We start from the raw sequence: 23,621 nt of genomic DNA, 5'->3' as shown, positions 1-23,621 counted from the left end.
ATCGGTTCTTCTTCACGTTTGCTTTTCTCCCTTTTTCCTTGTTCGTCTTGTTCGCCTTGTACTCTTTGCTCTCTTCTCTTCCTGGTAAGGCTGCCGCTGGAGGCGCTACAGCCCCAGTCGCCTACCAACGATTCTGGGTCTCGTCATTGCTATCCACCTTGATATCTCTACCCTCGTACACCCTTCACCCCTGCAGAGGATCAGTTCTGACACGGGGGCCTCGTGATCCACTCTTTGTGTGTGTCTCTGTTCCCGCCTTCCCTCAATTTTCCTTTTTCCTCTTCCCGCGTTCTCCCCAATTTTTCCTTTTTGATGTTCCCGCCATCGTCCATATTTTTGAGATTTTCACCCCCCCCTTTGGTGTATTTGATTGTTCATACCCCCATCCTCCCTCCCATGACTCGCACTTTACTGTGTCCGCCCCCCCCGAATTTTGAGGATTTGGGCTCTGGATCTGACCACAGCAGTCGTTCTATATTTCTTGCTGGTCCCGATTTTCTCCTTGAGTCACGGCATCCAGTAGGGGTCACTGGACTCAGTGCTCGCCGTGGATGACTGAGGGTCACACTCGATGACCACTCCCAACTCCCCGGAGGCTGTGGCCGATTCGGCCAGCCCCTCCGCCACAGCCCCGTATGGGACGCGATCCAGGGGTCGCAATGCACCTCGGCCCAACTACGCTGAGGATCGTGACATCGACATGGACCTGGACACCTCTGCTCCCGCCAAGTCCGGCAAACGGAATAGTGGCGTAACACTTCCCCCCAACGGCTCTAAATCCGACAGTGAGAAATCGTCGTCGATGCAGCCTCGCAAGAGTCTGAGTAATGGTACGGCCTCGACCCCATCGGCAAAAGATGCCATCCCGGGTACTTCGTCGTTCTCCGCGAGGCCGGATGATGTGAACGGGTCCAGCGCGTTGCGCAAACGCAAACACACCGCCAGCACCCCGAATTCCAACTCCGGTGGTAACGCCACGAAGAAGATCTTCACTTCAGCCCCGGGGGGCCCCGACGGCGGCTATTTTACCAACATGCTCAGCTTTGAGAATTCCGAACCTCATCTCCAGGATGGGAAATTAATCGCCGATGATGGAACTACCTTCGCTGTGAATGGTTTGTTTCCTCCCTCTCATGATCTCCCCTCCCATCTCCATCGCGAGTTGTTTAAATTAACATCCTCGCGTAGACCATGTTTACCTGGTTTGTGAACCTCCCGGTGAGCCGTATTACTTGGCGCGAATCATGGAGTTCCTTCCATCCAAGATCAAGGACTCCGGGGTCATTGAAGCATTGCGCGTCAACTGGTACTACCGCCCACGAGATATCCAGCGACATAGTCCAGACACGCGGTTTGTATTCGCGTCGATGCATTCGGATACATGTCCGTTATCTTCGTTGCGTGGGAAGTGCGACATTCGGCATGTGTCAGAGGTCACTGAAATGGGGTCCTACAAGAAGACTCGGGATTGTTTTTGGTACGACAAGATGTTCGATCGGTATATCCACCGCCTCTACGATGTGATCCCCACCAAGGAGGTGATTAATGTCCCGCCAAATGTCAAGAAAGTGCTCGACGAGCGTTGGAAGTTCATTCTTGTTGAGATGGGCAAGGGGAAGGAGTTGACGGGCGCAGTCAAGACATGCAAGCGATGTCGTCTATATGCTGCCAATTCCGAGTCGGTGGATTGTGCCGTGTGCCATTCTACCTACCATATGTCTTGCGTGCGACCAGCTCTGACGAAGAAACCCGCCCGCGGCTTCGCTTGGGCCTGTGCGGCCTGCAGTCGTGCCCAGGAGCGCAAACTCGAGGCACGCAATACCCCGATTCTCGGCGAAAGCCGACCAGAGGGCGAAGATGAAGTCATGGAGGAAGAAGAGGAAGAGCACCCCCATGGTGCCGTAAATGGGACCTCGGCCAGCACCCCCGCGATCGCCGAGGAAGATTCGATGCCCCAGCCTGCAACAGCGGAACAGACGGCGCAGGCCAAAATGTGGCCCTATCGCTACCTGGGCATTCATTGCCGCGTGGAGGACGCTCTCGACTACGACGACCGGATTTATCCCCGAGCAAGTTCCCGCCTAGGAACGCGACACCAGGCAAACGTCAATCCTTGGCCGGGCCGTGAAATTGAATACGTGAAGCCACTCGATCTAAAGAAGAAATATGCCCGAGTGTCCGGTGGGCGAAAGGACGGAAAGCTTTCCAAGGATGCTCAGGCTGCCATGGAAGCCGCGAAGCACGAGAAGGCCAACCGACCGAAGTGGGTCCAGGATGAACCGGCAGGCTACGTGCATCGTGGAGAGGATGAGCCGGTTACGGTCAATGGAAAGCAGACGCGCACCGCCGAACTCATGTTTAAGATGCCAACCGCTGACCAGATTCCCGCCCGAGGCGAAGATGATGCGCCGGGTTCCCATTTAAGCCTGGAAGAACGCAGAAAATTCATCGATGACTACATGCGTCAAGCGAAGGAGCTGGCACCCGACATCGGAGTCGAAAAGTACTCCACAAACTTTCTGGACAAGGCCCTCGAATATCTGTATTCCGAAAGCTTCGACGTGCATGCAGCTCTCGCCAAGCTGAAGAAGGTGAACAAATACAAGGATCTCAAGGAGCCTCATCTTCGTCCGGAAGAGCTCAAAGCTTTCGAGCAGGGGGTTGCAAAGTATGGGTCAGAATGGCGCAACATCACGAAGCATGTGCGGACCGTGCCTCACTACCAAATTGTTCGGTTTTACTACATGTGGAAGAAAACGCCTCGTGGCCGGCAGGTATGGGGTAGCTACGAAGGGAGGCGTGGTAAAAAGGAGGTTCGACGGCACAGTGTCTCCTCCTCCAAGCTGGTGGACGATGTGGCCGATGACCACGATGATTCCGCCTTTGACACCGAAAAAGCAGTGATCCAGAAACGTGGATTCCAATGCAAATTCTGCACGACGCGCAGCTCACGCCAGTGGCGGCGCGCCCCAGGAGTTCCGCCTGGCACCGCTGTTCCCTCCGAACCCTCCAAGAAGGACAAGGGGTCTCTCCTTACCGTCTCCCTTTGTCTTCGCTGTGCGTTGCTATGGCGGAAATATAGTATACAGTGGGAAGATGTTGACGAGGTTGGGAAGAGGATTGCGAACAGCGGTAACAAGTCATGGCGGCGCCGTATTGATGAGGAATTACTGGCACAGCTGATTGTGGCCACCGAAACACCATTCACTATCACCAGTGCTACAGCAGCAACTGCGACGTCGATGGGAATTCCACTGGACACCAATCCTCAACTCCAGCCGGAAGGCAAGCTGGATCCAAATAAGAAAAAGCCGCGCAATGACAAGGACAGCACGGCCACTTCAGCTGCAACCTCAGTTGAGCCCATCCCTAAAAAGAAAATGGGAATCGATAAGGCCTCCGAACAGCCCCCGGTCGTTCCCGATCCACCAAAAGCCAAGACTTTATCATGTGCCGTTTGCAACAAGGTTGAACCCTCGGGTGATGAGCACATTTCATGTCGGGATTGTCGTCTGACCGTTCATCGCAACTGCTATGGAGTTCGGGAATCACGAGCCGGTCACAAATGGCTATGCGACATGTGTTCTAATGACCGCAGTCCATCTATCTCGACCACCTACGAATGTGTCCTTTGCCCGGTCACATTTACCGAACACAATCTCATGGAGACGCCAAAGAATAACAGCCGGAAGAAGTCGGAAAGGGACAAAGAGAAGGAGCGCCTGGAAAAGGAGATGATCTCCGAAGCCATCAAGCTCTATCGTCAGCGACAGGAAGCTGTTGGCAAGCCTGTCGGTCCCCGGGAACCCTTGAAACGCACTGCCGGCAACAACTGGGCTCACGTCATGTGCTCTTTGTGGACCCCAGAGCTCAAGTATGGCGATGCGAAGGAGCTGGAGCCCGTCGAGGGATTCGGTTCCATTCCCAAGGACCGGTGGCGGGAGGTGTGCAAGATTTGCAAGTCATCCAAGGGAGCATGTGTCCCTTGCCATTTCAACGGTTGCAATACCCACTTCCACATTGGCTGTGCATTCCAAGCCCAATACCGGTTCGGTCTCGATATCACGCCTGTGAAGAGTTCTCGGAGAGATAACGTGCAAACGATTCGTCTGGGTGGCGAAGTTGGGGCAGCCATACCGGCAATCTACTGTCCTCACCATAGTGTGTCGTCCACCGTGCACGAGATCGGCGAACAGGTGGGCCACGACGGCCTCAATGCTCTCCAAGTGTTTGCGCAAACATACAAGCAGGCTGATCTCACTCTGACTGGGACCATCCGAAAGGCGGCGTACGTGCAATCCTCAGTTGGCCCTCCACCACACCAGGCCTCCGGTGCTGGACACCGACGGACCTCGACAAGCAATGGGCCGGCATCTGCCAAGGATGGCCATAAGACTCAAACTACGCCGAGCGAAGAGGCGCCAGATGAGATGGACATTGACACGAATGACCATCCTGCGCTCCGGCCTGTTCCTGGGGTAGAAACAAATCGTCAATGTGTTCGCTGCTCCACCGGATTCAGTCCCAGGTGGTGGCCTGTTGGGCGGCGCACTGACAGTTGGGCGCCTTTCATTAATGGGGTAGGACACTCTCATCACCCACTGCAGGGCTCCCTCGTACAACCCAACGGGCATGGTGGTGAGCAGGCATACGAATGCCACAAATGCCATTTGAAGAATCCCGCTCCTGAGCCCGCGCTGGATCCGCGGCCTTCGCCTTACTCCGCGCCACGCCCTCCCATGCTGCCCACTCCCCGGATGGCCGGTCATACCTTTGTGTCGCACACACCTCCTGCTCCGACCAATGTCCTCGGGCGGTCGATGCCCCCGGCTCATCCACACAACGGAATCCCCAGCGGACTCCCCAGCTTAACCGGCGGATACGAGCAACGCCCCGCGAACGATCCCAGCCTCCGTAATGGCATGTCGCCTGGGACTTACTCTGCTGCACCACCTCCCCATATGGGAACTTTCCCGCCCCCTCACTCTACCGGCCCTCCGCCACCGCATTACGGAAGTGCTGTTCCTCCTCCTCCGCCATCATACCCAACACATCAGAGCCCTTATGGTCCGATGCCGACCCGGTCCCCACATCTGTCCCAGGCGGCGCCTCGGTCATACGCAGCCTCGGCATCTCCACCGGTTGTGCAGGCGACCGTCAGCCGGTCTCCGCAAACCTCACTTAGCGCACTCAATGGCGGTCCGCCGCCACGCATGTACTCGGTTGATCAACGACTGGGAGCTCCTTCCCACTCGCCGCCGGTAACCCAGGCACGTGTTGACCCGCGCGGGCCTACCCCTCCAAATCGACCGGAAGATACCCCTCCTGCTCTTATGACTGGCCCGCCGAGCGCCCGCCGGCACTCGGGGGTGAACGGCACCAGTGCAGGGTCGGGGGCTAGCGCGAGCCCGTCGCTCAAGAACCTTCTTTCTTAATCTCAGTTTTCTCTATGATGAGCTCACGATCACGAGCCGTCACTCGAATTGTATGATAGTTTTCTTTTCTTTTCTTGTCTCTTCCTATTGCATATCTGTGGCATCTTGAAAAGTGCATGGGGTTTTGCGTCACTTGAGCTCGGTCTCGTTCCCCCCTGTCCAACTAGGACTTCTTCTTGGTGTCTGGTTGATGACAGTCCTTTCTACTTCTACTTTTACTTCTTTTCTTCTTCTTTGTCATATTTTCTTTTCTCATGACATCTTTTCTCGGCGTCTGCGATCATGGCACCTGGAAAAACAAAAAAAAAAACACGGGGGTGGTTTGGGAATGTCCATGGAAACGGACACACTGGATGGGCAACGGAGTAGGGCGATGAATGATGATTACCATTCCCGCTTGTTTTTACGGTTAGAAGAATCGAGCATATTGGCTATTTTCCTGTTTCATCTGTGCCGAGTAACCGTGACACTCATAACCTAGGTCTCACCTACTTCCAAGGTTAAGGTATTGGTCGCTGACAAATGCCTCCCCGAGCTCATCCTGACGATTTCCACACTTCTCCACCGGGACCTTGACGCACGATATAAAAGAGATTGCATCCCTGGCTGAAGCAGTGCATAGAGAAAGCCAGTTCACATCTGCTCGACAACAATGAGTGACACCATGCGCGCTATCGGTAAGTCGAAAAGAGGATTCGGACCCCCGAACAACCCGCCACCAGTCCTCTACATCGATGAAGACATAACATGAAGACATCGGTGAAGGAAGCAACGGCATTGCTCCAGGGCTTTCCTGGAGTTGCATCAGCTGATTCCTTAGAACAATTTCGATCATCTTACCTCTTGTCCATTCACCATCTCTGTCAAGGCCGTCCATTAATCGTTTCTTTTTTGTTTCCCAATGATTATTCTAGGTGAAACTAACATGAATATCAAAACCAGCTGTTAAAGGCGGCAAAGGCCCCGCCACCGCCCTCTTCGTCGACACCATTCCCAGACCCGTCGCGGCCCCCGGCCAGGCGCTGGTCAAGATCCGCGCGTTTGGGCTTAACCGCATGGACCTGCTGCAGCGTGAGGGCCTCTACCCGGTCCCGCCACAGGCGCCCGAGACGATCGGTGTCGAGTTCTCGGGTGTGATTGAGGGGTTTGGCGAGGGGACGGGTGCGGATTTTCGGGTTGGGGATGAGGTTTTTGGTCTTGCTTATGGTGGTATGTCTTCTTTCTTTCTTACTATCCTCCTCGTGTCTACCTTCTTATCTTTTGACTCAAAAGTTATATACTAACACATTTTGATAGGCGCCTATGCTGAGTATATTGCCGTCTCCACCAAGATGCTGGTGCATAAGCCGGCAGAGTTGTCGTGGGAAGAAGCGGCCGGGGTACCGGAGGTATGTCTTGATATTCTACAACCCTACAAGACGGACATCCGCTGATACAAGATAGACATGGATCACCGCCTCACAGGCACTGTTCCTGATCGGCGAGTTCCAGGAGGGTCAGTCAGTCCTGTGGCATGCAGGCGCATCATCAGTCTCGATCTCAGGCATCCAGCTCGCCAAAGCCGCCGGGGCAAAAGCCATCTACGCGACCGCCGGGTCACAGGAGAAGATCGACTTCCTCGAGAAAGAACTCGGGGTGACCGCCGCCTTCAACTACCGCACCCAGGACTGGGCGAAAGAAATCCAGAAAGCGACCGGAGGCGCGGGGGTCAACCTCACCGTGGATTTCGTCGGCGGCACCTACTTCCAGGGCAACCTAGATGTGGCGGCGCGCGACGGGCGCGTGGTGCTGCTGGGCCTGATGGGCGGCGGGAAGCTACCGGATGGAGTGAACATCGCGCCGCTGCTGATGAAGCGGATTCGCGTGGAGGGGAGCACGCTGCGCAGCCGCGATGAGGATTACCAGGGCCGGCTGCGCGATACACTGGTGTCGCATGCGCTGCCCAAGTTTCAGGATCGGACGTTCCGTGTCTTTGTTGAGAAGGTCATGCCCTGGGAGCAGATTGTGCAGGCGCACCAGCTGCTGGAGAGTAACTCGACCAAGGGGAAGATCATCTGCGTGCTGTAACTCGTAACTCGTAGCTCATCAAATCCAGTGTACAGTGCAGAGAAAGTACAGACATCGGAATAAAATTCGTGGCGAGTTAACCCACTCCCCCAATCAGATGGCCATGATCACCGTTGAACCGTGGACAGAGAGAGAGAGAGAGAGAGAGACTGGAGTTTGCCACGCACGCTGGACAAATCAGCACGCCATGAGATCATCGTCCCGGACAATTCTTTGGCCCCAACTCTGCAGCGACCGGGATTGGAATCCTATCCACTCGTTTCGGGCGTGTGTGTGTCAAGAGAAAAGAGGACCTCGAAATCCTGCAGGCATTATTTCGAGGTCAAAAGTACTGGGCCTATATCCGATGAGCTGGGGTTTTGTTGAATTGTACATTCTCCTTACAACTTGTTCACAATGTGGGCTGGGCAGGATTTCCATCTTACTTAAGAGTGGGCCTTCTAGAAGAAAAAAGAAAAGAAGGAAAGAAAAAAAAGAGAAAAAAAGTGCGTGTGCACAGGAGGCGTCATGGGGGGTCCACTAGAGAGGCTCTGCGGGCGACACGGGAATAAATAGGCAGAAAAAAGAATGAATGAAAAAAAAAACGACATGAGAAGTACAAAAAAGAAATAGAAAACGAAAAGAACATACGTAGAATCAAAGAATGAAAAAAAAAGAAAAGAAAAGAAAAGAAAAATACGTAAGACAGCTTTTCGAGAACAACCAGGGATGACCCCACGCAATGCACCACCCCAAGCCGATCCCGTCCCGCCCCAAGGCCTTCTGGAAGGAAAGAAGCCCCCCTTCCCCGTGTCCCCCCTCCACTGTCCTTTGCAACTTTCTTCCAAATCCTTTTATCTCTCGTTTTTCTTTCTTTCCCTTAGTCCTCGTCTACCTAATCTTACATCTTCTCCCTCTCGGCCCCCCTCGGCCCCGACCATGTCGCCCTGACGCCTTTTCCTCCCTTTCCTCGTTTTCGGTACTCTTCCGCTATTGAAACTCCGACACTTCCCTCTTCCCTTTTGCCTCCCCCGTGACCTTTTCGATCTTCTGGTTATAGGTCGATCCCCATTGACTGAGCCCTATCGATACCATCCCGGGTCCCGGTCTGGGGTGTGTGTGTCTCGGATCTCCCCAGTCCGCAACGCGACTCGGTCTGGATCGCTGCAGCGAACACAAATCCCATTGTGAAAAAAAAAAGACAGAGAAAAGAGAGACTTGAACCAGACAGGTTGGTCGCCAACTCTAGTCATTCCTTCACCCGGAGTTTTGGGTTTTTTTTTGGCCTACGGTTTCGCTTCAGCCGTGACGACCTCGCTCACTTCCTTCCGGCCCTGCCATCGTGTCATCCGCTCCCGTTGCTTCTCCTTCTCGACCTCGATGATTTGAGCCATATGCGAATCATAGCACCTCCGATCGTCTCGTTTTCTTTTCTTTCCCTGGTTGATTCGTGGAGGAATCGAGGTGTCGTCGCCTAACCGGCTCTTCCTTTTCCCTTTTTCTTCCCTTTCCTTCCTTCTTCTTTTCTTTCTTTCCTCGTTACACCCTACACACAATGGTGGATCGTCTAGATTGTTCGGGCGTCTACATCGACGACCGTGTCCGGTCGGAAAGATGGGTGCGCAGAAACTCCATCGACACCACCGTTTCGTCCGCCGCCTCCTTCACCCTTCCTGAAGAGCCCGAGGCCCTGCATGCCGATGTGGAGTTGCTTTTGGAAGTGTGTAAAAAAAGTAAGGGACTTTCGATAGTTGTTCTGTTGCGCTCCCGCTAACCGTGTCTGGTAGTCTACCTTTGTCACAGCCGATCATCGTTTGCCACCAAACTGGCCGAGCTCAGCGACCGTGTCGGAACCGAATGTACCCCGATCTTTGCATTTTTCGACATCGATTTTGGTGGGGAAGACTCGAATCTGGCCCGTCGGAAGGCCAATCGGGCGTCGTGGACGGATGCTGCGCCTCCGTCGCCGGGGTCCATCCACCGCACATTCACCTTTTCATCACAATCGGACGATGCACTGGGCCTGTCGCTTCTTTCGGGTGTCTCCACCGACATTCAAGTCCAGGATGGTCCGAATCTGATTGTGCCCATCGCCGTGCTGCGTGCCGCTGGTTCGGATGCGCCTGGCGACTCTGGCGACTCTGCCCGCGACCAAAGCCGCAGCCTTCTCACGTTGGAGCACAAGCAGATTGCCCGCTGCCTCGACATGGGTGCCATGGATGTTTTGACCACCCCACTCGATCGGTCTAGGGTTCAAGGCCTTGTTGTTCATGCATATCGCGCTCGGCGCTCCGCCCAAAAAGAAATGTCACGCTTTATGGCGCGGAAAAAGTTGCGGAAGCATTCGTGGGTGGGTGTTCATGATGAGCAGCCGTATGCCTATCTGAGAGAGGCAATGTACGTTTCTCTTTTCCATTCTGGTCCAGCGTTTTTCAGCATTCTCGTGCGGGTTCGTTTGACAGAGTACTGACTAGGATATAGGGTGTCAAAACTGATGAAGGGGATATGCAACCCAGAAGAGATCATCGACGAATTCCAAGAGCGGTAGGTGATTATTCTCCCTGGTGCTTCCGTGGTGGAAGGCTGATTTTCTTGTAGGGATCTCAAAGTCGATCCGGAGCGTGAACCATTTATCAAAGAGCAAGTAGGGAGCTGGAAGTTCTCGGCCCATGAATTCTCCGAGGATGAGCTAGTGTTTGGGGCCTGTGAGATGATCCAGCATGCTCTCAACATGCCCGGGCTGGAACAATGGCGATTGACTCCCGGTGAATTGCGGACTTTCCTGCTCGCCTGCCGTGCCGCCTACAACTCCTTCGTGCTCTATCACAATTTCCGCCATGCGATCGATGTGCTGCAGTCCGTCTTTTGCTTTCTGCTTCACATTGGTGCCTTGCCTCCGTACGAACCTGTCGGTCAAACTGTGGTTTCCAAAACCCCGATCGCTGGACTTCTCTCCCCCTTTGACGCCCTCACCCTGCTCATTTCGGCCATTGGTCACGATGTCGGTCATCCGGGCGTGAACAACTTCTTCCTTGTAAAGCTGAACGCCCCTTTGGCACAGCTGTACAATGATAACTCCGTTCTGGAAGCATTTCACTGCGCCGCTTTCTCCCAGATTCTCCGTCGTCACTGGCCTGCGGCATTTAAAGATAAGCAGCTCCGGAAACTCCTGATCAGCTCCATCCTGGCCACCGACATGGGCGTTCACCAAAAGTTTATGGAGCGTATGGGATCATTGCAAGAAAAGTTTCACGAAAATGACAAGTCCGTTGATGGCTGGAAGCCTCAGGACATTGAGATGTACAAGACGCTTTTGTGCGGTCTGTTGATCAAGTGCGCTGACATCAGCAACGTGGCCCGGCCGTGGAAGGTGGCAGAGAAATGGACTCAGATCTTGCAGGAAGAGTTTGCGAACCAAGGCGAGATGGAGAAGGAGGTCGGCATGGAGACGGCGCTGTTTGGTGGGCCACCGGAGCTGGGTAACATCTATAAACTGGCTACAAGTCAGATTGGTTTCATGTCAATCTTCGCTCTTCCGCTTTTTGAGGGAGTCTCCGACCTTGTGCCACAATTGCAATTCACTGCAGACCACATCCGCCGCAACCAAGTGCAATGGCAGAAGTTGGCCAATGATGAGCTGCAAAAGCAAGGGCTGCCGGTCGAGGATCGGGCTGAAACCACGGTCTCGCCGCGCTCGCACAGCCCTGCGGTTCGAGCAACCGATGAGAAAGACACGAAACAGCCATCCACGGAGTCTGAAGAAGGCAAGGGAGACGATCTCCACTCACCTCAATCATCTGGCACGGCCTCACCATCCGCTGCATACAACGAGAACACCATTGAGCCGGTGGTATCACCCGATACCTCCGGCCCCCAGATCGAGATCACCGGAAGTCCGATTACACCTGATGTGCCGTCTCGCAAATCCTCCAGTGCCATGCCCGATCTCTCGTACTTCATCCCCAACGCACCACGATCGGCACGAGGGTCAGTCGGGACGCAGTATCAAAGTCCTCTCAGCGGGGCGAATATTCCCGCGGATGACCCGGCTGTCCTGGCCGCTGTCTTATATGCCAACTCAGCTACCAACGGCGCAAATGCCCCGACCCCTACGGAAGAGCGCGATCACGTCAGTGTATCCCCCTCTGAGAGACCGAGCAGTTCCCGCCAAGCGCCCACGTCATGTTCTCATCGCCACCACGCCCACCATAGCTCCTCGGCCCGGACGTCTGCACCATCCGGTTCCAACCGCAACAGCTGCACCCGGACGCACAGTGTCAGCACGTACAGCAACAACATGACCCCGATCTCTCCCTCGACCAACGCCACTAGTTTTCTGGCGGTGGACAGTGGAGACGAAAAGCGAGTTTCCGGCGACAGTGTCGGCCAAAGTGACCCAGACAGTCCGGATGACAACAGCACTCGTCCCAGCACGTCGGACCCATGCGTTTCGGGTGTGGGATCAAGTGTGGGAGACCGAGAAAGGAGCTACAGCCGAGGGCACAGCTCTGGAGTGAGTGCTTGTCATTCTCGTTCAGAGGATGGAGCCAGTAAAGATCATTCCCGGACGGCTGTCAATGGAACTCGCAGCCCAACTCAGTCGACTACGACGGGCGAGAGCATCAAAAATGATAGCCCGCAAGGGGACGACTCTCGAGGCGGTGAACGCGGGCTACGCAGGCTCCCGAAACGGCGGAGTCGATTGCGACTTGCTTTCTGGCGACGTCGGCATCACCACCAACCGGAAGTTCGCGGTGAGACGTGAAGTCTCTTCTCTTCTCTCTCTCTCTTTTTCCTTTCCCTTGACTTCTCCTATCGTGTCTCTGGCTGGTCATTGCCGGCTCTTTATAATGCGATGATGGTCTCATGAACGGTGTGCATTTTTGTGATGAGCGTTGAGACTCCGACGGAGTCGCATGATTTGATGACTTGATCAGCTGGAATCGCTGGAACTTTCTTTGAGTTGAGCCTGTGCAGCAACCGCGGGATTCTGGTGCTCTCGAGTCATCCTACGATCTCGTCCGATGTCCTCGTCGATGTCAACGAGGTAGTTCGTTGGAATGGCCATTCCGGGTGTGGATCAGACCCTAAAATCGAGTGCAAGACTTCTCTAGCCTTTTTGCTTCTTGGACGGTGAAGAAGACAAGCGGTGTGGTACGTTTGTGATACGGAGGCGAGCGACTCGCTTTCGTATTTTGTTTCCGACATAAAACGGATTCCGGCGCAGGTGGCCGTGCTTTGCTTTGCTTTGCTGCTTTTGTCTCTTTAGTTTTGCATCGGATTTTTTTGACTTGGGTATCCCTTTTTTTGTGTGATGATCATGGTCATGTTGGATGTTTTTTGTTTTCGTCTTTTCGAGGGCCAATACTGGTTTTTTTTTTTTTCTCTTTTTTTTCCCTTTTTTTGGGGATGGTCATTCTATTCTAGAGTTTTGGTTACAAAGGGCCGGTGGCGTTTGTTTTGTTGTCTTGTCTCGCAGGGTTAGGGATTGAGATTTGGCGAGCTTTTGGGTTCTATCTTCTCTCCTGTGCCTAGTTTATATATACACCCATCGACATATGTATATATATGTATATCTTGATCTTTTCTGCTCCATTGTTCTCCTCTGGTCGTATCCTTTTAGACTAGCTAGAGCGTGTCGAATGGATCTGTAGTTATATAGTATAGAGAAAATGACCTTTCCCCCCTTTTCTTCATGAACAATCTTCACATTTCTCTTTTTCTTGTTGAGGCTTGATTTCAGTCTTCTGCTGGCTCTCCTCCTGCTTCTTCTTCAATGCCCGATCCGTATGGCCTAGATCGCGGTCCGGGTCGATGACATTGCGAACAAGGGATTTGAGAGCCTTGACTTCTGTAGAGATGTGAGATATGTATGCGTGGTTATTATATACCCAGATAAGAAAGCAGGGTCATCTTTGCTAATAGTAGGTGGCATCCATGGATTGAGGGAATGCCATGGGGGTAAGAAATGAAATGAACTAGAAAGAAAGAAGGAAGGAAGGAAGGAAGGAAATAGCAGAAGCAGAGGCATACCAGGAAATCCCCCATCCCGTTTCCGATCCCACAACACCGATTCTTGTGTTGTCGCAGTCTCAGTCTCAGTCTGCGAGGCATGCCGTATCGTCACGCGGAAGATGCCGCCGGTCCGCGGCACGAGGGCGACTTCGCCGAGGTCTGTGCTGAAGGTCGAGAGGAGTTCCTGGGCGAACTGGGTATTGTTAATTGATTATGCTAATCCAGTCCAACAGGTCCAATTGATATTGGCATTGATATTGATATATAGGAGGGGAAGCTCGAGGATAATAGATCAAAGGATGGTAAGATGTCAAAGCTAAGCTCAGATAAGGAAGAAAGAAAGAAGAAAGAATCTCACATATGCAGCACGCAACATCCATCGACACTGCGTACAAAACTCGATGGCAATGCGCGGGACGAGGACTTGCTCGAGAGCGGTGGCAGCACTTGGATGGGATTGTTGCGACGGTGCTGGTGCTGATGCTGCTGATGCTGGTGCTGGCGCGGGGTTGGAGACAGAGGTCTCGACGGGCGCGATCGGTTCGGTCATGGTTTGCTGGGAGTGCGGATATACCGTTGAGTTGTCGTGCTTAGTAGGCTCTGGATTGTTGGCGGAAGTTGTGGTGGTGGGGTTTTTCATCCACGGGCTTCACGGGTTGGCAAAGTCACGGGCCAGAATGGATAAGAGTGAACAACACTCGATTATCTCGTTCTTGGTGATCGAGGAATCGAGGAATCGAGGAATCGAGTATGTACGGAGACGGAGTAGAGTTGAGACTGTGCAAACCTTCCAAGGTTGGGAATATGCGATATCGGATGATGTCAGCGGGGAGGTTGCTACCCGTCTAGGCAGGTGTAGTAAGACAGCCCGGCGTGCTGGGTAACAGCCCTCCAGCTGGAGTGTACAGTTGACTAAGAATCCCCCGAATAACGTGCATGATTTTTGCGCAGATTGCAGGGGCCATCGGTGCAGTCCCTGACGCCCCGTCATGCAAGCCCGAAACACATTTGGGGGCCGATCCCTTCAGTCGGGTCATGGCCTGAGTTTCTATGTTCTCCGGCTGGCATATCGCCTGTCCTGATGGATTGAGAAGTGGGATTAGATGGTAATGTATTGCCCATGGATGCAAATCGAATCTATGATACACGAATGGCAACCGACTCTCATGCATCGAGTATGTGAGAGGATTTTTAGAAAGAAACCCCAGAATACAAAAAAAAAAAAAAAAAAACAAGGAAATGGCCGACTTTCAAGGAAACACAGAGGCGAAAAGGGGGAATGGTGCGATCGATAGGAAAGACAAGAAAAAGAAAAAGAAAAAAAGAGACCCAAGAAGAGGAAAGAAGAAAATTTCACCGACACATGGTGCGTCCATGATCCCAAGAAGTCGGGGGTGGAAGGGTTCGTGCAGGACCAGCAGACGGTTATTCTTCCACATCGCAAATGTTTTTTCTTTTTCTTGTTGTGTCCGCACCCGAGGGGTGAGCGATCGCAATCATGATGGATCCGGAATTAAGAAGTAGGAAGAATCGAATGAGAAAATCAACGTGTCATGGCGAATTGCCCGTCATATGCCCATTACATGACGGTGCAACAGCCTCCCTGTTGCTGGGGGGCATGGGGATCGTCTCGCTTGTCGACCTAGAGCATCGAGCCAGTTAGTGGAAATGCGCGCGACCATTGAAAACTCGGAACCCAATCGCATACCTGTCCCCATACGGAAGGAACCATAAAATCGCGAGTGTTATTGCAGTAGTTGATGAGCCTGTCGAGGGGAAACAAAGAATGTTAACGGACCCCCGTCCAACAAAGAGAAGCGGGCCACACAACTCACGAGAGCGCCGCCTCCGACACCTTGACCCGTGGACGGTCCAGATCCTCTTTCAAACGGGCATTGAGCTCGGTCAATCGACGGTATTTGAGATCGGCCACACTCTGCTTCTTGTTCTTAACATCACCCCCAGATCGAAGTTCGTAAGCAGGCATCGTGATGGGTTGGAGGAATTGGAACGGGGACGCGAACGGGGGAAAGGGGGGAGAGGGGGTGATGGGGCGAGGTTCCAGGGGCGCGTCAGAATGAGGCTCGATTTAGAGTCGGATCGAGGCCAACAAAGGCAGAGAGAATATCAAAAAGAAAAAAAGAAAGGGAAAAAAAAGGAGAGAGAGGAGGACGAGGGAGTGTGTATAGGTAGAGGATAACAAAGAGAAAGGCCGTTGTGAATCTGGGGGGGTTTGCGCTCGAGAGGGATTTTCCCCGTTTACCGCGAGAAGAGAGGTCCGTGGGTTTTGGTTACACGTATTACCATTGTTTCCCAGGAAGCTGAATGTACCCAGTACTTTGGACGGGTGGGCTGATCAATAGTCCCACAATAGTGCCGCCCGTCGCCCCCCAAGTACTCGCTACTTAGAATGATGCATCCAATGTTGATCTACTATGGCCTGGGACAGTCAAAATCATAATACCTCGGATCAGCTGAAGAGCTACCTCGATCCTCGATATCTCCATATTCTTCGAATTTTAGTCCTACAGTGCCTCGGTGTCTATTTCTATCTTCCTACCAGGTCATCCTGAAAGAATGTCACAGCGGTAGTCCCGGTATTACCGTATTGTCGTGAGTGAATGTTGCCTGAGGCACCAGTCAAACCCACGTGACTCCATCGCTTAACCCAAAGTGGGAGGGTGGTTCCAATTTTCGCTGCTTCACGCACAACAGGTTCTCGATTCTCCCCCTCCAGGTAATCGGGCCTTCGCGTGGCAGCATCGTCATCTCCGGCTTCTGAACCGCTGCCCGTGTGAGTCACGCCTGTTTCAGCTCCATATCTCGATTTATCCCGTCAAGTCCTCTCAAATCATTTTTCCCCACAGGGGTGGGTTGCCCATCATGCCGCCTCCGCCGCATATCAAACCTGAGAATGTCCTCAAGGTGAGTCGCCACCTCGGAATCGATCGATGGAATCAAGAGAGATCGTCTTGCTAATGGGGGATTGTCGACAGAGGGCCCAGGAACTTATCGCCGTCGGTCAGGCCCCCGCCGCCTTGACCGTCCTGCACGAACATGTCACCTCCAAGAGGACCCGCAGCAGCCCGATCGCTTCCCTCGAGCCGGTGATGCTCCTGTTTGTGGAGCTGTGTGTCGATCTGCGCAAGGGCAAGGCCGCAAAGGATGGTCTCTACCAGTACAAGAACATTGCTCAGAACACCAATGTGGGCACGATTGAGGTTCGTCGCGGAAAGATCTTTCGCCTTGCGTATGAAGCTGGGGCGCTGACTCAAGGGCATTTGTGTGCTTTATAGGTTGTTTTGAAGAAGTTCATCGAGCTCGCCGAGCAGAAGGTCACCGAGGCCCAGACCAAGGCCGACGAGATCCAGTCATCTCTCGAATCTGCGGCCCCTTCCACCAACGTCGAGGACCTGGAGGCGATCGAAACCCCCGAGACAATTCTGCTCGCAACTGTCTCCGGTGAGCAGTCCCGTGATCGCACCGACCGCGCCGTCGTGACTCCGTGGCTCAAGTTCCTCTGGGAAACCTACCGCACCGTCCTCGAGATCCTCAAGAACAACGCGCGCCTCGAGATCATGTACCAGTCGACTGCACTGCAGGCCTTCCAGTTCTGCCTGAAGTACACCCGCAAGACTGAGTTCCGCCGTCTTTGCGAGCTCCTCCGAAACCACGTTCAGAATGCCGCCAAGTACTCCGCGCAGATGCATGCCATCAACCTGAGCGATCCTGACACCCTGCAGCGCCATTTGGACACTCGTTTTCAACAGCTGAACGTGGCCGTGGAACTGGAGCTCTGGCAGGAGGCGTTCCGCAGTATTGAGGATATTCACACTCTGCTGAGCCTGAGCAAGCGCCCCGCCAAGAACGTCATGATGGCCAACTACTACGAGAAACTTGCTCGGATTTTCCTCGTCAGCGAGAACTACCTTTTCCACGCCGCTGCATGGAACCGTTACTACAACCTGCTCCGTCTGTCGTCGATTGCTCTGGCCGCCGGTCAGGTCTCGAAGAAGGACAACCCGTCAGCGACCGAGGCTGAATTGACCAAGGCCGCCTCCTTTGTCCTGCTCTCTGCTCTTGCCATTCCCGTGATCAGCACCACCCGCTCGCGTGGCGCCCTGGTTGATGTCGATGAGGCTCGCAAGAACAAGAACACTCGTCTCACCAACTTGCTGGGAATGGCCACCTCCCCGACCCGCTCTGTCCTCTTCCGCGATGCCTTGAACAAGGGTCTGCTTAAGCGCGTGCGTCCCGAGATCCGGGAGCTGTACAACATTCTGGAGGTTGACTTCCACCCGCTGTCCATTTGCAAGAAAATTACCCCCATCCTCAAGCAGATTGGCGCCGATCCGGAGATGGAGAAGTACGTGGTGCCTCTGCAGCAGGTCATCCTTACTCGTCTGTTCCAGCAACTCTCCCAGGTCTACGAGTCGGTCGAGCTCAAGTTCGTGTATGAGCTCGCTCAGTTCCCCGACCCGTTCCAGATTACCCCGGCCATGATCGAGAAGTTTATCATGAACGGCTGCAAGAAGGGCGACCTGGCCATCCGCGTGGACCACATTTCGGGCGTTTTGACCTTTGACTCGGATGTTTTCTCTTCCTCCAAGGCCATGCACACCGGCAGTGCGGCAGGTTCTGCCGAGAGCGAGATTGGCTCCGTGCAGCGTCTGCAGCACACCCCCGCCGAGATTGCCCGCTTCCAGCTCGCTCGCCTGGCGAAGACCCTGCACGTCACGTGCATGTACGTCGACCCGTCCTACAACGAGGCTCGTCTGCAGGCCAAGCAGGCCGCCCAGGCTCGCGCTCTGGCTGGCGCCGCCCAAGAGCACGAGGACACCTTGGCCCGCCGTGTCATCATCGACAAGAAGAAGGAGGCTGCTACCGATGCCTTGCAGCGCAAGCAGCGCGAGGAGGAAACTCGCAAGCGCATCCGTACGCAGCAGCTTCAGGAGGCCGAGAAGCAGCGACTGCTCAACGAGCACCAGGAGCGCGAGCGCAAGCGTATCAAGGATGAGCAGGACCGTATCCGTCAGGAGGAGCTGAAGAAGCAGCTTGAGGAACTGAAGACGGGTGTGAAGGGCATTGACGTGAGCGAGATTGATCTGAATGAGCTGGATGCCAACCGTCTGCGTGCCATGAAGCTTGCCCAGCTGGAGAAAGAGAAGAATGAGCTCAGCGACCGGGTCCGCACCACCGCTAAGCGCATTGACCACTTGGAGCGTGCCTTCCGCCGCGAGGAACTGAAGCATGTTCCCGAGGACTATGAGGCCCAGAAGAAGCATGACATGGAGCTCTACGATAAGCAGACCAAGGAGACCTTGGAGGAAGCCAAGGCGAAACACGCCGAAGCTGTGGCGCTGAAGCACCGTCTCGGCCGCCTGGTGCCGCACTTCAGCAGCTTCCGCAAGGAGGTATCGGAGAAGCGTCACGAGGAGTTCGAGAAGCGCCGCAAGGCTGCCGAGCGGGAGTTTGAAGCCAAGAAGAAGCAGCGCGTCAAGGAGGTTCAAGACCGCCGTCGTCGCGAGAAACAGGAACGCGAGGAAGAAGAGCGTCGCCTCAAGGAGGAGGAAGAGCGCGCCCAGCGCGAGGAACAGGAACGGACTGCCCGGGAGGAGGAGCGCCGTCGTACTTTGGCCGAGGAGAAGGCCAAGCGGGAAGAGGAGAGAGCGTTCGTTGCCCCCCTTGTCGCTTCCTTGTCCTCTTTCAAGATTATCAAAGCTAACTGGCCATTTTCTTACAGCAAACTCGACGAGATGGCCATCCGACAACAGCAGCGCGAAGAGGAGGCCGAGGCCCGCCGTGCTGCCCGAAAGACTGGTGCCCCTGCAGAGCCCACCGAGCGAACGGCACCCCGCCTCAATGTCGCCCCTCGCACTGGTGGTGCCACCAGCTGGAGAGACCGACAAGCGGCCAAGGAATCTGCTGGCGGCGCTGCGCCGGAACCCACCCGGGAGGAAGCCCCTCTGCGCAAGACCGGCGGATATGTGCCACCCCATCTGCGTGCCGGAGCCTCTGCCAGCTCTGGATCCGCCCCACCCCCTCGTGAAGCCCCTGCGACTGGACCTACTGACCGCTACGTTCCCCGGCACATGCGTGACCCCTCGGCTGCCCAGTCCTCAGCTCCCCCGGCGGACTCCAGCAAGCCTGAGGAGTCCAACGGCCCTCAGAAGTGGGTCCCGCGATGGAAGCAACAGCAAAGCTAAGTGACTGGATGCACTAATCCATCGTGATCTTCGTGTTCCTGGGAGTCCTCGCGGATGGAGCGACTCAAAAGTGTGTATGGAAGCTCGTTTTACTATGGCGCATGTTCTCATGACCCTTCAGCATTGTTCATGACCGGCCCTGCGGGGTCTTTTGTGTTTTCAAATTTCATTTTCTGTTAATTTATCTGGAGGGGATGGCCCGTGATGTCAATGCCACGTTTCTTTTGAGGCTTTGCTCTGTTTTGTGTCCACGGGTAGATTTAGAAGCTGAATATGTAAGCATGCTTGGCAGAGTTCAAGCAGATCCTCAACCTTGCAAGAAGTTACGCCTGGCAGGTTCTCATAAACGGCCGACAGTCAGTCCGAGCCAGCACAAATACAGAGCACAAGGCTTGGAGCCCTTGATCCTAAGGGAACTTAAAGAGAGACATGATAAACAGGATATTATTCTCCGATCGATATATATATACTTCATTTAGGGCTATAAAGTGCAAGTCTCCCGATATCAACATGATCACCATTTCTAATAACCCCTGCCGCTCTAGCGGCTTGGCCGGTACCACTAGAAGCTTCCGAAGTTCCACAATCTACATCCCCAGGAACCAACTATATAGCAATCTTATCTGCCAAGGGGGAAACCACACAAAGTACTGTCACGTCACATACACATACTCTGTTGGGGGGGGGGATGTCAAAGAAGAACTTCGAGGTCACTCCAATTGATCTAGTATATATTCCCGATATAAGAAAAAGAACCATCATGTACGCTTCATTCAAGTCTATCAAACACGCAAAAGTATTATAGTATAGGCGCTGGATCGAACAACAAAAAAAAGACTATGTACGCAGCTCCTCGGTATCGCTTGGCCCGGCACCAGCACGCTCTCTCGAGTTCGCCGAATCGGGAATGCCCATTACATCGGCGTCGCTCATTTCGTCTGCCTGGGCCACGTTCTTGCTGTTCTCCTTGTTCTTGTCCTTGTTCTTGTTGGTCTTGCCTGTGGAGTCTTGGTTTGTCGTGTCCGCCTCGTTCGTCTTGTCCTTGTTCTTGTCTGCCTTGCTCGTTGAGTCTTTATTCTTTGTGTCGGCCTCGTTCGTCTTGTCGGTTTTGTTTGTCTTCTGCCCAGACTCTTTGGTGTTTTGTCCGTTCCCAGATCCTGATTTCTGGTCTTGTTCTTCTTCTTGATCTTCTTCATCTTCTTCATCTTCTGGTGTTTCCTCCTCATCCTCCTCATCTTCTTGTCCTTTTTCTTTTTGCTTGTCTTGTGTCTCCCCCTTTCCTTGACCTCCTCCTTGATCTCCACCTTGTTCTTCCGCTTCCTTTTGCCTTTCTTCTTCTTCTTTTTCCTTTGCTATTTTGGCGAGTTCCTCCGCATCTGGTTGGCCTTCCAAGTTGTTCTCTGGGCCATCATCGTGGTTGACATTGATCATTCGGCCGCGAGGAAGCTTAAATGTGCTCGGGTCAAGTTCACTTGGTTTGAAATCGGGCCATTGCGCAAGAGCGGTTTTCTCACCCTTGAGGAAGCGGTGGATGTTGAGCATGGTACTGAAGGTCGCGGAGACGGAGTGGGCTTCATGCCAATGGTTGCCGGAATCTCGCACATCCGAATCAGAGGCACTCATCCCGGCCTTACGCCAGTGGGTGAGCAGGGGCGGGTAAGGGGAGATGCAGTGGAAGGGCATATCCTTGGATTCGTCCTGGCGGCACAGACTCGCGAGCGCAAAGTCGATGGCGTCGTTGTTGGGTTCCAGCGACGTGGTGGCCAGCAACTTGCGCGCGCCTTGGTTGGAAATGCCGTAGCCGTGCGTGCAAATGTTGGCCGTGCCGTCCAGCACAAACCGTGACCGCTGGTGCTCGGGTCGGTCCACGAATCGAGGGTAATGGAACTCGTACCGGTGGTTGATCGGTCGCACCGTCGGGTCGAACGGGATGCGGTACGCGTGCTCCTTGTCCATTGCTTCTATCGCACAGAATCCAAACCAGAGCAGGTCCCAGTTGTCGCCGTAAGGGGTTTCCGGATGCGGCGTCTTGAGGAACTCACGCGCTCCGCGCGCGAATTCCTTCAGTTGCGTTCGTAGGGTCACGTCCCAGTCGGCGTCGTCTTCAAGGAACAGCGCCGAGCTGACGTTGTTTAGAACCATACTAAAAAGACAAATATTAGCCTATGGCCCCTTTTTTTCTAGAAATAGGAGAAAGGGGGGGGGGGGGGGGGCATACTCTTGGGCCGCATCCATATGAGCTCGCCAGCAGCCAACCTCATCGGGCACTTCTCGGTTCCGGTCCCAGGTCTAATAGATAGTTAGACGAGATCTCTCCCAGATGAGTCATAAGGAGTTTTGTAGGGAATCGACATACTGCGGGGTATGCTTTGTCCGGGATGTCTTTGGCCTTGACACCCTCGATCCAAGTCAATTCCATGTTCGTCATCGCCGCGCCAAGGGACAGGGCATCGCGCTTGTCGGATCGATCACTGAACCCCATTGCATAAATCTTCTCAAACTGCACCGCGACAGGTTAGAATGACATCCCGCATCACACAGCATGAGTGATGGAAGAGGGGGGAGGAATGCAACACATACCCCGAGAGTCGAGTTCGCGATATCCTCGATGGGATCGCGCCGCTTAGGTTTATTCTGGGCGGGCGCCGATGCGTTCGAGGCGTTCGAGGCATTCGAGGCATTCGATGCCGGCACAACTGGCGCGGGCGGCGATTCCGGTATGACCTTGACATCCACCGGCGGGGGATTCGTCGACCCCGAGGATACGGCATGTAGCCGGTCTTCCAGCATCGATTTGGGGTCGCCATTTTGCCATAATGTGATCGCAGCCATGTAGATCAGGATCACCACGAACACCGTGGCGACCGTTTGCACGGGCCGGGTTTTTCGGAACATGTTGATGCCCGGGGGGTGGGTTCCGACCTGAATGATGAAGAAGTTAAAATGTCCAAGCCGCGAAAGAGAGCCTTATGCGGATGGGAGGAGGGTCTAATAAAGAAGGAAACGCATTGGGGCCGAAATGGGGGAAGTGAGATGCGGACATGCACTCCGAGGGTCCAAGGCTTTTTTCTTTTTTTCTTTTCTTTTTGGTGGGGGCCGCTACTCATGATGATTTTAGGGGCTTAGTACAGCCTTGCCCCCTAAATAAGAGAACTATTATTATGATTCAACGGGAACTCGGGAAATGTGTTCCTTTCGAATCATTAGGGCTTAGTCTGCAAGTTCAATACTTCTGCTCCGAGTGGTATAATTATATTACTTGTATAATATATAATATATAATTATAGTAACATTGGAAAGCCGTGATCGTGTAGAATGCAAAGAGCCTTAGCGGTGCACGAGGGCCCCTCGCAGCAAATAAGAATTGGGGCGCGGCTCGGTCATAAGCACCACGCTATCGAGTCATTCTAGCTGCTTATTTCCGAATATTACTGTACATGTACTCCGAGCCGATCATGCATGTGTCCTCAGATAGGAAGATATTATATATTATATATTTAGAATAGAATAGAATAGAATATACTAAATTATATATAATGATCACAAAATATTGCAATGTAGACGCAAGAGATCCCAATTTTAGCCTTTATCTAGGAAACGTTGTATTGGCCCCTGAGTCAACCCTTGTACGGTACTGCCCTGAAGTGTATAAAACCCTGGGTCCATCAAAACCCTATTTTTTTTTGGCCCCAAACTCCACTTGTTTGATCCTCTATCTTGTCCTGTCCATTTACCGCTGCTTATGCATAATGTATACTAATTATAACCAAGAAAAATAGGGGGCAGTGCTCCCCAACTGAAATGTACAAATGTGCTAGGTGTGGAGGCGGTCATAGCGAAACGTGAAGGAGCGCCTGAAGGTATTTTAGGCCCCCAAGCGGCCTTATTCCATGGGGTTCAACTTTCGTGTTGCCTGAAT

The 23,621-nt window shown here is 53.6% G+C and overlaps 8 protein-coding genes across 8 annotated transcripts; 4 read left to right on the top strand and 4 right to left on the bottom strand.

The window, feature by feature from the left end:
- Nucleotides 1-571: 571 nt before the first annotated feature.
- NUU61_009440 (DNA-binding E3 ubiquitin-protein ligase SNT2) lies at nucleotides 572-5,435 on the top strand (the record flags this gene model as incomplete). Its single annotated transcript, XM_056659965.1, has 2 exons — nucleotides 572-1,115; nucleotides 1,189-5,435. The coding sequence occupies 2 exons, from the start codon at nucleotides 572-574 to the stop codon at nucleotides 5,433-5,435; spliced, it is 4,791 nt and encodes a 1,596-aa protein (XP_056508258.1).
- A 652-nt stretch (nucleotides 5,436-6,087) lies between these two features.
- On the top strand, nucleotides 6,088-7,502 carry NUU61_009439 (NAD(P)H-quinone oxidoreductase; the record flags this gene model as incomplete). Its single annotated transcript, XM_056659964.1, has 4 exons — nucleotides 6,088-6,112; nucleotides 6,378-6,644; nucleotides 6,732-6,823; nucleotides 6,879-7,502. The coding sequence occupies 4 exons, from the start codon at nucleotides 6,088-6,090 to the stop codon at nucleotides 7,500-7,502; spliced, it is 1,008 nt and encodes a 335-aa protein (XP_056508257.1).
- Nucleotides 7,503-8,563: 1,061 nt separating this feature from the next.
- On the bottom strand, nucleotides 8,564-8,875 carry NUU61_009438 (uncharacterized protein; the record flags this gene model as incomplete). Its single annotated transcript, XM_056659963.1, has 2 exons — nucleotides 8,564-8,645; nucleotides 8,772-8,875. 2 exons carry the CDS (start codon nucleotides 8,873-8,875, stop codon nucleotides 8,564-8,566), a joined length of 186 nt encoding a protein of 61 aa, XP_056508256.1.
- A 161-nt stretch (nucleotides 8,876-9,036) lies between these two features.
- pdeB (3',5'-cyclic-nucleotide phosphodiesterase PDE2) lies at nucleotides 9,037-12,246 on the top strand (the record flags this gene model as incomplete). Its single annotated transcript, XM_056659962.1, has 4 exons — nucleotides 9,037-9,205; nucleotides 9,269-9,878; nucleotides 9,963-10,025; nucleotides 10,080-12,246. The coding sequence occupies 4 exons, from the start codon at nucleotides 9,037-9,039 to the stop codon at nucleotides 12,244-12,246; spliced, it is 3,009 nt and encodes a 1,002-aa protein (XP_056508255.1).
- Nucleotides 12,247-13,174: 928 nt separating this feature from the next.
- NUU61_009436 (Rdx family protein) lies at nucleotides 13,175-14,046 on the bottom strand (the record flags this gene model as incomplete). Its single annotated transcript, XM_056659961.1, has 3 exons — nucleotides 13,175-13,332; nucleotides 13,515-13,689; nucleotides 13,855-14,046. The coding sequence occupies 3 exons, from the start codon at nucleotides 14,044-14,046 to the stop codon at nucleotides 13,175-13,177; spliced, it is 525 nt and encodes a 174-aa protein (XP_056508254.1).
- A 1,029-nt stretch (nucleotides 14,047-15,075) lies between these two features.
- Nucleotides 15,076-15,483, bottom strand: NUU61_009435 (guanine nucleotide-binding protein subunit gamma; the record flags this gene model as incomplete). Its single annotated transcript, XM_056659960.1, has 3 exons — nucleotides 15,076-15,138; nucleotides 15,205-15,262; nucleotides 15,332-15,483. The coding sequence occupies 3 exons, from the start codon at nucleotides 15,481-15,483 to the stop codon at nucleotides 15,076-15,078; spliced, it is 273 nt and encodes a 90-aa protein (XP_056508253.1).
- Nucleotides 15,484-16,379: 896 nt separating this feature from the next.
- On the top strand, nucleotides 16,380-19,702 carry tif32 (putative eukaryotic translation initiation factor 3 subunit EifCa; the record flags this gene model as incomplete). The annotated part of the gene is made up of 3 exons (XM_056659959.1): nucleotides 16,380-16,421; nucleotides 16,493-16,717; nucleotides 16,793-19,702. The coding sequence occupies 3 exons, from the start codon at nucleotides 16,380-16,382 to the stop codon at nucleotides 19,700-19,702; spliced, it is 3,177 nt and encodes a 1,058-aa protein (XP_056508252.1).
- Nucleotides 19,703-20,539: 837 nt separating this feature from the next.
- On the bottom strand, nucleotides 20,540-22,597 carry NUU61_009433 (uncharacterized protein; the record flags this gene model as incomplete). The annotated part of the gene is made up of 4 exons (XM_056659958.1): nucleotides 20,540-21,845; nucleotides 21,921-21,991; nucleotides 22,059-22,202; nucleotides 22,283-22,597. 4 exons carry the CDS (start codon nucleotides 22,595-22,597, stop codon nucleotides 20,540-20,542), a joined length of 1,836 nt encoding a protein of 611 aa, XP_056508251.1.
- Between the last annotated feature and the right edge of the window lie 1,024 nt (nucleotides 22,598-23,621).

The sequence above is a fragment of the Penicillium alfredii genome (genome assembly GCF_028826965.1).
Source record: "Penicillium alfredii strain IBT 34128 chromosome Unknown utg000011l_segment0_segment0, whole genome shotgun sequence".
In the NCBI taxonomy this organism is placed as follows: domain Eukaryota; kingdom Fungi; phylum Ascomycota; class Eurotiomycetes; order Eurotiales; family Aspergillaceae; genus Penicillium; species Penicillium alfredii.
This window is presented reverse-complemented; position numbering and strand designations above follow the sequence as displayed.